The sequence below is a fragment of the Mycteria americana genome, chromosome 9, assembly GCF_035582795.1.
Source record: "Mycteria americana isolate JAX WOST 10 ecotype Jacksonville Zoo and Gardens chromosome 9, USCA_MyAme_1.0, whole genome shotgun sequence".
In the NCBI taxonomy this organism is placed as follows: Eukaryota; Metazoa; Chordata; class Aves; order Ciconiiformes; family Ciconiidae; genus Mycteria; species Mycteria americana.
In genome coordinates this window covers 12,353,792-12,369,618 of record NC_134373.1, presented here as the reverse complement: position 1 = coordinate 12,369,618, position 15,827 = coordinate 12,353,792, and the positions used below count along the sequence as shown (strand labels likewise).

The following is a 15,827-nucleotide window of genomic DNA, read 5'->3' as shown; positions in this document are numbered from 1 at the left end:
ATTGCAGTCCAAAAAAAATAAAAATTTTTTTTTAAAAAAGGGTTTATACCAAAGGAAGGCGGCTCACAGCACTTGTTTTCTGGATGAACTTTGGTGACCCTCCATTTTTAGTCTGTCCTACACTTGGGTCCCACACTGATTGCAAGGGGGTCTTGTCCCTAAACCCACTGTTGCGAAACACCTGCGGCAGCAGAGCCCTGGCGCTGAAGGAGGAAGAGGGAAGTGAGAAAAATGGCAGACCCCCACATTTCTGCTCAGATGACTCTGGCCATCAGCTCTTTCCCCAAGTGCCAAGTGACTCTGGGTCCCTGGTCCCCTGGACACTGGGTGAAGAACCCATGAAGAACACCACAGCCTCATACCAAGCACCTTCCATGCCAAGTATCTGAGCAGGGCTTAGATCCACAGCAGCGAAATATTCAGTTTGATCCTGCATTGGGGCAGCAGGAGGAACTACATAGCCTCTCACAGGCTGTCCCAATCCTATTTTCTATGCACCCAAATAGCTGTTAAAGGCTGGAGAAAAATCAGAAAATGATGCGTGCTCCCCGAATGAACAGAAACTGGGCTTGGTGCTGTGGGGGCCGCGCGAGGTGGGGAGGTGAGTGCTGCCCATCGCAAGCGCCAGCGCTGCAGGCAGGCGAGTGCAGGTGCACGTGGATCCTTGTGCCTGGACGGTTAAGCACCGACTCTGCCTGATCCAAATGTTTGCACAATCACTTCTTGCCAGTCAATGAAACACTCCTGCTGTACCGGTATTGGACAAAAAAACAGGAATAACTGACTAATACGGGACAAAGTCTCTCCTCTTTGTCAAGCCACCCTGGGACTCCATGCCCTAACACATCTCCTCAGAATCTCACAGTATCATGAAGGAGCAAGAGCTGTGAACCCTGGTGATCGTTGCTCTCCCTTCCCCCATGAGTCCCTGCTGTTGCCAGCATTTGGTACTTGCAGATTTAAGATTGCCTGGGTGGCCTTCATGTATATTTTAAACACACGTGAATATTTAATTTGCTCTAAATCCAATTCATGTCTTGAAATTTTCCTTGGCCAAGAAAACACAGACCTTGTCAGAAACACCATTAGGGCTTCAAAAGCTTGCAGGGAGCAGCCAGGTACCCAGAGAGGCCATGCTGTACTTGTTTGAGACTGCTCACTACATCCTCCCCGGAGCAATGCTCGGCAGCATGGCTGACGGCCAAGAAGAACAGGATATTCCAGTTGATTAACTAGTCCCGCTGAGAGACTGGGATTACACTCATTTTATCCCGACACGCACTGCTGAAGTAACTTGAGAAGTTTCCATCACCAGATACAACTGACAAAATCCACTGAGGCTAAGTGTCTTTTAAAGAACTCTGGTTCCTGCTTTTGGGCTTGGGCAAGAAAGGCGAAAGCCAGTGCTGTGAGCAGTATGGGGGAGAGCTCGGGGAGGCATTTACCAACCGAATCAGCAGAGAACAGCACTCTGCTACATACAAGAAGGGTCCGCCTACCTAAGAGTTACACGGTTTGGTTCTGTTGGTTTACAAAATACACTGATCAAAACAGCTTTGTACGTGAATCACACGCTTTCAGCTCCTTATCTTGTAACTCCATATCATTTAAAGGACTCTAAATCCCTCTATCCCAGAAAAATCTTGAAACACCTCCCCATAGAGAGACAAGCCCTGCGGCATGGCCTGAGGGCCAGGAGCACAGGCTTTGCCCTCCAAACGAGCTCTGGAGCTGGGAGCCTGCACCGCACTCACCACCGCATTCAGAGCACGCGAAGGGCCCGGGAACGAGTTGCGCTCCCATGCCGCTCTTCACATGCTCAATGAGGAGCAACCTAAACCTATCTCCTTCCTCACCTTTCCCTCTAACTTTTAAATAAACTGCTTCAAGCTAAGCAGGTTGGCATTTACAACAATAAACGGATGTTGACCTTGCTGGAACTTTTCACCTTCTCTTCAGCACGCTCTCAGAAAGCCAGCTGTTTCATGTTATTTTTTTCTTTTTTGTCCTTCAGTTCATGTATAAGAGACCAACCTGATGTAGTAACTACGTGAATAATTAGAGCAGTTCTGCATTTCCTCACGTGTTTGTAAAACCTGTCGTCTCAAAGACTGATTGGCTCAGCCCATCCCAGCTGCGGCTGAGCCGGTCTCGGAGTAAGGCAGCAGATCCTTCAAAAGTAGCCAGGACACTTGGTCTGCAGAGGTTTAAAAGTTAGAAACACCACTCTGAACTGCATCAACAAAGGAAAGACAAGCAACATGGGGACTAGACAGCAGGAGAGGCATTTAACCTCTCTGGAAAAAGAGCCTTTGGGGTAACAAATTTCAAAACATTTATCTAGGGAGATCTGGAGACAAGTAGACATGGAACAATATAACGAGCCCTGCATTTAAAGACAAGCGTGAAGTCTCCATGCCACGCAAACGACTCCTGCCTACTGCTCTTGCTGGACTACCACTGTCACAAGATGACAGCAAGTCACAAGAATTTGTTGCTAAGCCACTATGGCTTATATTTCATCTATTTTTGCAGTTTCACAAATTGAGCACCAATGTGCTTATGTCCACAGAGATATGCTGGGAAAAGGAGAGACATAGGATATGAGGAATTTTTCAGGGTGCAGGGGGAAGCCTAACTGACACTTACAGGGAAAGAATATACGGTACATGGAATGCAGCAGCTTTACAGAGGCTCATGAATTCACCGTGCTCTCGCTTAAGATCTAGATAGTGTCAATTGTTGTGCAAATCCTTTGGCAGCAATTATATCACATCTGGTAGAATATATTGTTACCATTGTGCTTAATTACATGAAATGTCCCCAAGATACTGCCACGCTGCTCTTTTGTCCACTGCCATGCTGCTCTTTTGTCCACTCTGTAGCATGCCAAGGAGCAAAGCCATCACTCTTGCCTAACTACAGGAAAAAGGACTGATGTGAAAAGACCCAAATAAATCTTACTTACAAGATGGTATAGAGTACTGTAGAGTATCCATTAAAAACACTCCCATAGCACACTATAATAATCCTTAAATTAAGGCTGGGAATGGATCTAGTTCTTCCAAAGATCAGCAGCAACTCTGTGTGGTACTGTTGTGCTTAAAGTGTTTTAGAATAACAATCACAGTCCGATATGTTGCTTTTTTCCCTTAAGAAAACCGATACCTTGTGGTGATGCTAAATTCAGCTCAGTTTCGGTGAAGCCAGATAAGTATATGGCTGTCTGCGTGCACATCTTTCACAAATCTGGCTTTTATCTCTCCAAGTAGCCCCAAAGTGCACATTTGGGGCTCTACCACCCAAGTGAGAGGTCTGGATGCTGCAGGTCTCCCAAGCAACGGAAGGCTGACTGTCACAAATGACTGTGATGAAGAAACAGGTCATTTGTAGACATGATCCTCCAAAAGTGCTATTTGTGCACAGTTTTGCTGCATAAAATCACTTACACCAGAGCTAACATTGATCGTGACTACATCATAAAATTGTGGATTTCTCCCCCAAAGAGTGAACAGCATTAGCAATTTAATAATTGTACGCCTTCTGCATTCAGCAACCTCTTTCTTTATACATCTAATCAGCATTAATTTAAATGCAGGATAATTAGCAGATACACTCATGGACGGGTGCTGAAATGATCCCTGAAAATTTAACCGCTTGATGTCTTGGAATCCTAGTAAGACAGAACACACTTTTGGCAGCAGAAGTGAAATCTTATCATGGGCAGCAAAAAAGATTTAAAAAAACATGAATGCATTTCAGAGCAGAGACTAGATGCAAACATTGGGGTGTTTTCCCCTTCAGTAGAAGACCAAAACAGTAAATGCCACTTTATCTTTGTCTTCCCATGTTTTGTCTATAAATAAGTCAGTATGTTGGTATATTAACTATCTAGATATTTACCATCAACATGCAGGCAAGTATTTGGTGGTATTGTGCTGATCCACAGACTTTGTATGTGCTGATCCACCAAAGCACAGAGAGCCCAGCAAAATAGGTCTGCAGACAGGCAAAGCATGTCCACGTGAGAGCAATAACTCTGAACCACAGCCAACACACTCGAACTTTGCTTGGCTTACTTGCCAGGCTCTTGGGACTCAGGTGGATCCCAACTTCTTTGCCTGAGTAAACACCTCCTGGTAGTCTGTGACAGTTTTGCCTCAGCAAGGAGAGCAGGTTTGCAGGCTACAACTTTTTTTTCCCCAAACATTCTCAAAAATTCATAAAGCAGCCATTAAATCAGTGGTTTGCAAATTTGACAGATGCTGAGAGTGCCTCAGTTACTGGAAAACACTTGGGACAAGATCCCGCGGGAGAGGCAGACAGAGCGGGCAGCAGGGCCCCAGGAGAGGCGGCAGCGAGAGGGCTGGCAGCAGACCCGCGCTGGCCCGGCACGCACGCCACCCGTACGTGCGTGAGCGTACCTGAGCCGAAAGCCGTCTAGTGCTCTACGGTGGCACTGAGTGCAAGTGGTTATGTCCCAGCTCTCAGGAGGACTCATTAGCTCAAAGCCAGAACTGCCCTAAAGAGGCTTCTCAGCTTCTGCCTTGCACAGCCTGGCACCCTCTCTCCAAGCGCAGGCAGGAGCAGCTCGCGCCTGCCTGCAACAGCGGCCGCAGGTGCCAGGGAGGAGGTGACCTCGCCGGGGGAAGGTGGGGGAAACACCAGCATCTGGGGAGAAACGAGCACGAGCCCACGCACGCATGGGAACCCCTTCACTCCGTGAAATGGACAGTCGCCTATTTTAAAAATGGGCAGATATGTCATGAAAATGAAGTGTGAACTTTTGATGCAAAAGAGAGGGTTGGCCAAGCCAAGCGGTTTTGCGTGCTCGTTAGGATGAAACGAATGGTTCCTAGCACCATGGTCCCCATGAGCTGGTAAACACAAAATTTCTTTTGCTACCTTTGCATTTTACTGGGACTTAATTAAATGCAGAAAGGAAAACAGAGGCATGGAGATGGTGATGCATGGAAATAAAAATGAAAACGAGACTAAATATGGGATCATAACCGTTCCTGTAATGTCACTGTGAGAACATGATTCTTCTGTCTATCGTACTGATGTTGTGCCTCTCAATATTACCGACTGCAAGCCTGCCAGTATTTTACATGACATGGGACCAAATAAGAAGACGTGACGTTTTAAAAATATGTATATAGGTCAAAGTTGACTGTCACCAAGTTATAACACCCCTGTTCTTACTAACATTTTCATGTTCTGGCAAACAGTTTGTCCTTCTAGTGGGTATTACTAATATGTAATTAAGTTTATATAAACTAAGGAAGAAAATTACATATTATTTTGATTCATTCTCATTAGGTACCTCTTAAAAGTACCTCAGGGCATTTTTAAACATGAAGAATACCCACAGTTATGATTTTTATAAAATATAGTTTAATCTTGCACTGTTAACTATTTAATGATTTTGCCAGTAGCAATTTCTTATTGCATCCCCTCTTTGTATTCAAAGCTTACCTATTGCAATGAATCTTTATAAAGAAATACATTAATTAAATATGACTTTGCTTCACTAGCCTAGGAAAAGACTATTAATCACCCGGCAGGCACAAGCACAACATAATACCTGCTATTGCTCACGTGCACCTCGCGCAAACCGACTATGCCGCATGACGTAATTGCCTCCAACAAGCCCCAGCACACAAAGAGGCTTTCTCCCCTCGGTGTTGTGCCATTCACTCACCTCATCTAGTGTAAAGCAGCCGATGCTCTTGCGAGATGTTATGGACTATTTTTCTCTTTTCTTACATCACTATACCAACACCTAGTGAAATATATTTGTAGTGACCACCCTAGCATTAGACATATGGAGGACACTGATGGCTTGAGTAGGGCAGGGTTGTTGGTCTCTCCTCACCAAATCCTCTTGGGGAGCTCTCCCTAGCACAGAGGGGAGAGTCAGTGCCAAACATGAGATGCAGCTGTAACCAGCAAACAGGTTTGTATGGGCAGGGTCACTGAAATACAGTATTCTTTTTTAAAAAAAAAAAAAGTTTAAGAACAATGACTGATGGTCTCGTATCAGACACCTGAGGTTTGACAACCACATTCCCAGTTGCCTAATGTCATTGCTGAGTTGGACGTCAGTCAAAATGAAAAGGTGTTTCATGTGCATTTATACCCGTAACAAACTCTGTTAATATTTTACGATGTGAGAAAGGTAAAAAAGAAGTTGTGGCTTAGAAATGAAACATGTCAATTACTCCTTGACCTTGACTAGATGTTTGAAATGTTTTTCAGTATGTTGACAATATGTGTTAGGCAGCAATTATTTTTCATGGGAAATGTTTCTCTGATACCCTACTTGTACCTTCATTAATCACAGGTCACCCTCAGAGCTCCGAACTTCTCATCTGACAAACATCTAAAAATTGAGAAGTTTAGAGTAACCCTGACCATGTTTAGAGTGACTCTGAGCGCGAGGCATTTATTTTACCTAACACAGCTAAAGGTATTCAGATTAATGTTCAGAACTGCCTAGTGTGTGGGGTTTTTTGTCCTCTTTATCTACGTGCCTCAATTACGCTGTGTGGAAAAGGTCAGTCCCTTCCACCACGTTTGAACTGGTTGCCTTTTCTCTTCATGAGAGGTCCTATTAACTGAGTTGATAGGACCTATACACTGACTCCATTACTCACTTTCCCCCTCTCTCACGGTGAATGAAGGTACACAAGGAACCACAGGTGTCCCCCAGCTCTTCTCTAACCCTTCTGTACTACCAACGGCCTCTCCCACCCATCTTTGCCCCTCAGCCTCTTCGTTCCCAACTCCTTTTTCCCTCTCCTGCTCAAGACATGTTAGTGTTCTTTCCATCTCCACGATGCTGAAGCATGCATCTCCTACTACTCTTGCTACCGCTGCAGCATGTTACATTTAGGTGTATATTTGATGAGGAACTTTGTAAAAATTCCCTGTCATCAGCTGGCTCACCCTGGGATGCCAGCGAAGGGAAAGGCACTGGGGGGGTCACAGGGAGATGCTGTCAGACAGGGCAATCTGCTTAATGGGAGCTGGAGGGAGGGAGCAGCAGGGAGAGCGCGAGGGGAAATCAAAGTGTGATCTATCAGAGCAAGGTGGGAAATGAGCCTGTGAAAGAAGGCGTGAGCTGAATGCTAACAACCTGAATGCTTGGCTCAGGTCCTCTGCCTGCTGTCTGCTATGGCTGCACCAGATCCTTTCCTCTTTCCATCTTCGGCTGTCCCTGAGTAGCTTCACCCAGGCTCAGATACCCAGCTACTATGGCACTCTGTGGCTGGCCGGTACCAAACCAGTAGCTAAAGCCTGGTGAGTAACATGCTCACTGAGCAGCATGTCACTGCACAGCCAGGATGGAGGGATTTTCATCCCTCCCTTTTTTAGCTGTTTGGATAATGCTCCACTTTTGAAACATAACCCTGACATTTCTGCAGGATCTACAATATTCCTCCTGGTTTCCCATGACACTCCTCCCAGCCCCGTCTTTTCCCAAAGAGATGCTCTAGTCCTCGTTTTACAAAACGAGTATCTGAGACACGGTGACCCCAGACTGGTCACATTCAGGGTGCGTGGGGCAGAACAGACAACCAAAACCAGGTCCCTGGGCATACAAACCACAAGCTATCTTTCCTCTTTTGTTCAGGCTTAGATAAATTCCCTTCCGCAGCTTCCAAACCAGAGGTGTAATTAGATATATTTGAAAAACCTCAATAATTGGGGGTAATTTATACATCCCATTAAAACAAAATGTTGCTTCAGTATTAGTAAGACAATACAAATGAGCTAAAAGAGCAAAGGTTTGCTTATAGAGTTAATAGTAGACACAAGGTGGTGTTTTCTGTGCTTACCTTCAGCACTGTGATATTCCATGCAAAACTCTCAATGGCTTTGCTTAATTTTCTTCCTTTCAAACCTTCCTTTGTCCCGAGGTTATGAAGCTCTTCGTGGAATTCCATTCCTACAAATACAGATTGCTGCATCACACAGTGCATGACTGATTTCCCCTATAAAATGTTCAGTGAGCATTTTCAGTCTCGCAGCTGGTACTTCCTACAACCTGTTTTTTTTCTCCCCCTTCCCTGTTACAACCCCATCCTGGAGAGCATCTTCCAGAATAAAAGGGTCATGTGCAATCTTGTGGTTGGTGCTTCTACTTGGTATGTAACTCTCCTTTCCAGTGCTGGGGTCCCACACGGGCATGTGCCTGGTCTCCGCACAAAACACTCCTCCAGCGCTTCTGCCTGCAGTCTGCATTGCTGGCAATATTGCGACAAAAGGCAATCACTTGTCACCCTCCTTGACTAGATGATTTTGTACCTTGGAAGGCAGTCTGACAGACGTGGAAGATACCTGTTCAGCACAGCAAACACACAGACTCAAATGCACAGCTCCTCATTAATCTTAATCACAGTCATAGAGAAAAGCCCTTGTACTTCACAATGATAAATTATGTCAGAAACGCATGCTGCTAATCACAGGATTGCTGTTGCTGCAGCCTGGAGAACGGAGACTTCCAACCACAGCCCTGGGAATTGTTACATTTCATTGCTAGTTTCTGTGGCAAATGTCTGCGAATCTGTTGCTGGATACAAGAATTCAGGAAATCTGGGAGCAGATTAAAAACCTTAACGAGTCAGATCAGCCCACCGATTCCACAAGATTTGCCCAGGGTATGCAAACCTTTCTCTGAGTCTGATGTGGACTAAGAGAGAAAACAGAGAGAGAGCTGCTTGTGTTCCCTTAATTTGTACCTTACAAAGGCCAAACGGGTACTAAATCACTCCAAAACGTCTGAAGCCCATCCTGGCTGAACAAACCAAGTTCCACCTCCAGTTGTTTCATAGCTCTCCCTCCCCTAACATTTTAAGGCAAATGTCACTTGCAAATTTGAGCTTCATTGAAATTACATCAAAGAAATGCCCATCGAGAGAACACCTGCATGGAGTTGATGCAGAGGGCTGTTTAGCAAGTTGCTGAAGGAGTCAGTCCTTCGACAGCCCAAGGCAGGCTTGCACTCGGCGTAGCTTGCCCAAAGCACTCCTGGAAGACTAACAATAGGTTTCTTCTTGCCTTGCACCAACTCCAGGAGCTCAATAACACTGAGGCAGTTCAACCCCACACAATGCAGGATTCCTCTACTGTTTATTTTCCAAAACTTCGCCCACTCACAGGTTTTGCCTGTCAAGGGTAACAGAGCTGCAGCACTTCCTTTGGAAAACAGCCTAAATAATTGCACGCCAAGCAAGATTCCCCTGCACGTGTGCCTCGTACCAACTGACTTACAAATCATTTCACTTCAGTAAATGAAAGAAAACCTTCAAATGGCTCACTTTGTCCTGCAAGAAAATATGAAGCCTAATGGTGTTCAGCTCCATGGGGACAGCTCTGCCTTTATGCAGCATCCTTTTAGTTATTTTTCCCTCTGGACCTCACTTCCCCACCTGTAACTTGGAGACAGTGCTGCCCTGGAGAGAGGGAGCCACAAATATTTGTGAGGCTTGCAGGTAGGAGCACCAACAAAAATATTTAGCAGTTCGGTCCTTGTGCTGGTTTTGGCTGGGATAGAGTTAATTTTTTTCATAGTAGCTGGTATGGGGCTATGTTTTGGATTTGTGCTGAAAACAGTGTTGATAACACAGGGATGCTTTAATTGTTGCTAAGTCGTGCTTATACTAAATCAAGGACTTTGCAGCTTCCCATGCTCTGCCAGGTGCACAAGAAGCTGGGAGGGGAAACAGGTGGGACAGCTGACCCCAGCTGACCAAAGGGCTATTCCATACCATATGGCGTCACGCTCAGTATATAAAGCTGGGGAAGAAGAAGGAAGGGGGGGTTGTTCAGAGCTATGGTGTTTGTCTTCCCATGTAACCATTATGCATGATGGAGCCATGCTTTCCTGGAGATGGCTGAACACCTGCCTGCCCACGGGAAGGAGTGAATGAATTCCTTGCTTTGCTTTGGTTGCGTGAGCGGCTTTTGCTTTCCCTATTAAATTGTCTTTGTCTCAACCCACGCTTTTTCTTACTTTTGCTGTTCCGATTCTCTTCCCCATCCCACTGCAGGGGGGAGTGAGCGAGCGGCTGCGTGGGGCCGAGTTGCCGGCTGGGGTTAAACCACGACAGTCCTCCCAGCTGCTGCTGACCACTGTGCATTGAGCTGAGGCTGCACATGACAAAAACCAACAAAACCAGCCACCTGAGAAGCCAGCTGGGGGAGTGGGCAGGAGCCTGTGGCACAAGGAGCCCGGACCAAAACAGGCTATGATGTGAAGCAGTGGTCTGGTGGGAACACATGTTCAAAGGGAGCAGGACTGGGGTGAGGTAAAGGACAATGTCACAGGCATTTGTGCCTCAAACACCTCTTAATTTTGAGTGCTTCATCTTGCCACATTGAAAATGTTATTTAACGATTTGCCTGGGTAACATTTGCAACAAACTAATTGGCAATTGACCATGGTGAGGGATCCTCTCTCTCCTACTCCTTTCCTTTGTCTAAATCCTGAGGCTTCAGAAGAGCACTTCATCTCTCTCCAGCCTTCTTCTCAATCAGAAATGATATTTTAAGGCTAACAAAGCAAAACAAATGAAAATACAAGTAGATACAGCAGCAAAGAGAACAAACTTGAGAAATTCATCTTTTTGCAGAGGGAAGGAAGGAGAGGGGAACTGCATGAAACTCTGGACATCAGCGTGGTGGCATGGTCCTGCATCGTGTTCTCTGCACACATCTCCAGCCCTCTGCTCACAAAGACACCAGTGCCCAGGCAAACGTCGTGGGTTCTTCTCTCTGTGCACAGAGCAGGCTGGGCAGAAAGCTGGCTGATGCTGCTGAGGGTCTGCATAATTTAGTGCAAAGTATTGCTCTTAAATTATACTATCTAGAAAGACCCCCCAGTGCTGCATTTTCCCATCACTGTCCTATTCCTAAACCCTCTGCACCTGATGAAGGCTTTGGGCTGAGGACATTTATGCTGCTTATGCAGATGCACAGAAGCCAAGGCATGACACAAGATGAGGCCCATGAAATCCAGCGAGACATAGCCACTTGCCTCTCCTCCCTTTGCTACCACAGTGCCAGCACTGCTCCAGAGCTCTGAATTTCAAAGAGCAAGGACTAGGTTCCATCCTCCTCTTGCACCACATAAAAATCAGTTAAATGCTATTGTTGAAACAGTTTCCAAATTTCTTCTAATTAAAAGGATGAATTAAAGGATTTACTACAAAACATCAGTTTCATTCATTATTTACATTTAATAGAAGCAAATGGCTGTAGCCTGCATCACTTGCCAAACCCAAAAATGCCTATCAGAAACAATACCATTTATGATCGCTGTGGTCCCAGAATACTATGCCCAAGAACACAAATTAAATGCAGTAGCAAGTGTTTGCATACTGACCTTCAAGGCTTGCTACAGGTTAGGAAAGGTGCAGCTGTACAACTAAATGAACTGAAAACAGATTTAATTTCTGCAGTGTAAACCCCTAATAGAAGTACACTGAGTGTATTCAGCATGGTTTCTGATACATGAAAGCCGATGGATTTAGTTGTAGAGGATTACCACCACCAAATGTGGACTCTTATCTCTCTAGCAGGGCTTACTCTTGTGTATCAGTGGAAACTACAGGACACGTCCCAGCCGCGAGTCTAGCCTGCTATCCTGAAAAAGTGATGAAGAGGGGTTTACATGAATAAGCTGAACTGTGAATCACGACACTTTGGTGATTTCTACCACCCTGAAAAAGGAGCGTGAACCTGCGGCAGAGCAGACAGCACGTGGGCGGCCACTTCTGAAACCACCTCTTCCCTTTCTACTGGTGCACACGAGACAGAGCCCTAGTTCAGATAGAGACATCCAGTACAATACACCAGCAATATATGATCTATTTTAAGCCTACTTAGAGTGGTTTGCGCCCATATACCCAACGTACATAATGCATAGCCACACAGATTCACTGTGATACAATGGAATTATATTGGCATAAGTGTCCAAGGTCTAAAACAAACCTAAACAGCAGAAGTAAGTAAAGGTAGGCAACGGAGCTTGGTTCTGTGGGTTTCAAAACCTCTTGCCTCCTCTGTGTTTAAGGGAATGATTGTGGTAGAGAATGGAGCTCAGTAAGGCAGCAAGCCTTCTCACTCCCGCTTTTTAATTCAATGCCTTTCTAGTTAATTTGACTAATTTAAATGCTGCCAGACATTTCAGAGCTGTAGAGCAGATGGAGAAATAGCTTTTAAGGTGAAAGCTGAGGATTTTTCCCTGATCCCATGCCTGCATTGCTACTGGAGGATGAGCCTTCAGGAGGGTGGAGTCTGCCAGGGAAAGACCGGGATGCTCACTTAAATACCAGGTGAAAGAAGCTGCATTAGTCACAAACTGTAAGTAAATTATGGCACATCATTTCCCATCTCCCATCCAGAACTGCACAATAAAGAAGGATTACCTGCTTTCTGGCACTGAACAATCTTGTCGTGAGTGATGTCTGCCGTCTCAATGAGGACCCTGCTCTCTTGAATCATCTGTCAGAAAATAAACAGAAAAAAAGCAGCATTACTAGGGTTTCCTGCAACAAGTAGTCCACAGAAAAGTACAAAGGTTCAAACTTAAAAAGAGCTCTGCCCTGCAAGCAACACTTGGATCATTCCTTCATCTCAGGGCTCCCAGATCTGTATCAAGATAAGTGACAGCTGCTCAGAAAATGTTTTGCTCCAGAAGTTAAAGAACAGCTGTTTTACTGTGAGACACCACTGCAAGTAACGTGAAGGAAACACAAGTCATTTCAGAAGAAAGCAGAGTTAGCAGACAAACAAAAATTCATTCTACGTGAAACTGAGCCCTTTCTAATTAGTACTTTTCTTGAAACAAAAGGAGAAATAAGTATAGTCCTTGACATAAGTGGTTATCAAAAACATTACCAAGTCATGAATAGTGCTGATTTCAAGAGGTACTTAAGCCTGTGCTGAACTTTAGGTGCTACAGTGGTTCAGACAGCTACAGTATTTCTTTAGTTTCTCTTTGGAGAAACTCAGATCCAAATCCTATCCTATCCTCAACATTGCTGTTGAAGTTTAAAAGAAAAAAAAAAACAAAACAAAAAACCCAAAAACAAACCCAAAAGAGGCAGGCAGTTTCAACAAGCCTACTCACAAGTTTCAAGAGATATCCATATTTATGCATCTTCCTAGAGTAGCCCATTAACAGCAAACAGATGAAGTGTCCATTACGTGACAAGTTTCCTGAGCCTCCCTTCTGGCAAATGCTATTCTCCTTTGATGGTAACGAACCTTCCAAAACCCTTCAGAAGCCCAGGCAAACAAGCAAATTGTTCCAATGCTATATTCTGCGAAATTGCAAAAGGTGGCACATACATCTGTTACAGAAGGCAAGAATATGCTATATAACAAACTATGGCTGAGAATAATCTCACTCTCCCGGGACGTACACCGCAAACCCCAATCAAATCCAAGCAGCATGAGAGCGGTGCCAATTAGAAATGAAGCAAACTGCATACTGCCTAATGTTACATCCTGAAATTACAGAAGCCGCCATCTGAAAGCTTTGCCAAAATGCTACAACTGCTAAAAGCCTTCCTACTTTCAAAGACACTAAATATAAAAACATAACCAGTAGGTTTCGACGATTTTAGTGGAAGACAGTATAATAGTATTAAATTAACACTTGCAAATTAGCATGTCGTATTGTTTTAATTCGATATAAGGGAGGAGAGATGCTTCCACTTGTCACACCTGAACTAATTCTGGAGAAATTCAGATCCAAATTTTGCTCCTCATGCCATCTTCATTTTTAATTAACCCTGTTAAGACAGGCTGCATTTAATAAAAATACCTATGCCTTTGCTTTGATAGAAACAAGAATATCAGAAAAACTAAATATATTACCAGCTTCACTGGCAGAGAGAAAAAAGCCTGATACATCTACAGAGTGCAAAATTGTTTTTTAACAGAACATGCCCAGTGGATATGCTTGAGATGGAAATTACTTTCAATAGTATCCTTTGCCTTTCATTCTTATTACTTGCTTGTCCGTGCATCATGTTGATTTTTTCCTCTTTGATATTTTCGCTTGTCATCTAGAAAGAAATGACAATTTCTACCCACCCTCTGGCTTTTCTGTACCACAGCACATAGTCATTTTGTGCTGAAGAAGCCGTTCGGCCACCAACTACAAATGCTGAAGTTGGTCTGAGCAGTAAAGAGAGTGAGAATCCAAAAAAAACCTGCAAGTCACTACAGCAGCAGCCAGAAGCCAAACGTGCATCTCTTGCACATGCAGACACGGGGCCTGCGTGCAGTGCCCGCACTGCCCGGTCCAGCCGGGCACTGCCAGCATCTCCATGGCCGCTGCGCCCCGCGCGCCCATCACCCTGGGCTCGGCCTCCCGTGGGTCTGTGCCTGCAATTCCTACCCAGCAGCAAGGTTTTGCCCAGTGAGATCAATGCATCTAAGCTGGGACAGTATGTCCAAAGCATCCAAAAGTAGAACTTGACTTATGAGAGGTTTTTTTATATCTATAACATGCCTACATATGTATATACGGCCACAGGAAATTATCCTAGCATGCACAAAAAAAGCAAGCTTGATAATCATGCAATTTGGTAATCTAAGTTTGACCATATCTTCCTCCAACTACCGGACCCACTCCCAGGAGTTTCTGGTATGCTTGTTTTAGGATTCTCAGACATGAAGGTATTACATTCATTTTTTTAAGAGAAAAGTGGCAATAGGATGTCAATTTTCCCTTACTGCAGAGTAGGTGGAGCAGCCCTCCGCTCCTTTGATGCTGACATCAAAGTCTTACTGCTCTCAGCTCAGCAAGAACAATTAAAAACAGATCATATAGCAGAATTTAACCTGTTCCCGTCTTCCTGCTTGGCAGTAATCTTGACAAAAATAAGCAGCTTTTGTCCCATGACAAACCCTGAGAGTGGATTCAGAGCTCCTCAGCTCAGTGACCGGGGTTCGGGGATGCCCTTAGTGCACCTCCTGGCACCCCCCTCACAGGTTCCTCTAGGAAATAACGCACTAGGTAGAAATAATACACCCTGGGCCAACTAGGATATATGATTTTGGCTGGCCTATGTGATAACACGGTGTGCAGGACCCGGTATCTCTACATGACAGGCCAGACTCGGCTCCCAACAAGAACTGCGTGTGCAGTTTCAGCAGACCGAGATCCTGCTTCCTAACGCTGCGGTAAAAGCCCGTAACAATGGGCTAGTGCAAGGATGAAGCCTGGCTGACCACTTCAAAGAACCAGAGGCTGATTCAGACAGATAAGAGTACAACAGGCAAGTAACTGCTATCCAGGAATAAAATTACAGGGGGGGGAGGTTGTTTGGTTTGGCTTTTTGCTTTTTTTTCTTAAAGCACATCACAATAGATGCTCTTGAAAGTATTCTGTGCAAGTCCTTGCAACAGAACTGATACAACCCTCAAAAAATAGCCACACTAATCTGAGAACCCACTTTTTCCTTTTCTTTTTTTTTTTTTTTTTTAAATTTTCCCCTATCATACATTTTCACTTACACACAAGGCAGCACCTTGAGGGATATTTACTAAGTAAACATTGTAAAGGTCACCTAAAAAGCTAAGTTACTAGTAACTGTTTACTGGAGTTAATGTTAATAATTTATCAGTATTCAACCTAATGCAGGTAAAAGCAGGCGAAAGCCTCGGCTAGAACCAGTGTCCCACACATCCTTTCGCACTGGACACGGCAGCAGGCAGCAGTTTTGGCAGGGTTCCCAGCCGCAGTGGAGGCCGCATGCTGGCCAGGGATGCAGCATGTTGGCCACAGACACCTCCGCACGGTC

The 15,827-nt window shown here is 44.8% G+C and overlaps 1 protein-coding gene across 1 annotated transcript in view; it reads right to left on the bottom strand.

Annotated features, from left to right (window-relative positions):
• Positions 1–15,827, bottom strand: part of PLCL1 (phospholipase C like 1 (inactive)) — a 210,317-nt gene that overhangs the window by 16,617 nt on the left and 177,873 nt on the right. The window contains exons 4-5 of the mRNA XM_075512158.1: positions 12,438–12,513; positions 7,845–7,954 (exon numbers count right to left, since the gene is read on the bottom strand). Of these exons, the coding sequence (XP_075368273.1) occupies positions 7,845–7,954; positions 12,438–12,513 (186 nt within the window). The remainder of the gene's footprint in view (positions 1–7,844; positions 7,955–12,437; positions 12,514–15,827) is intronic.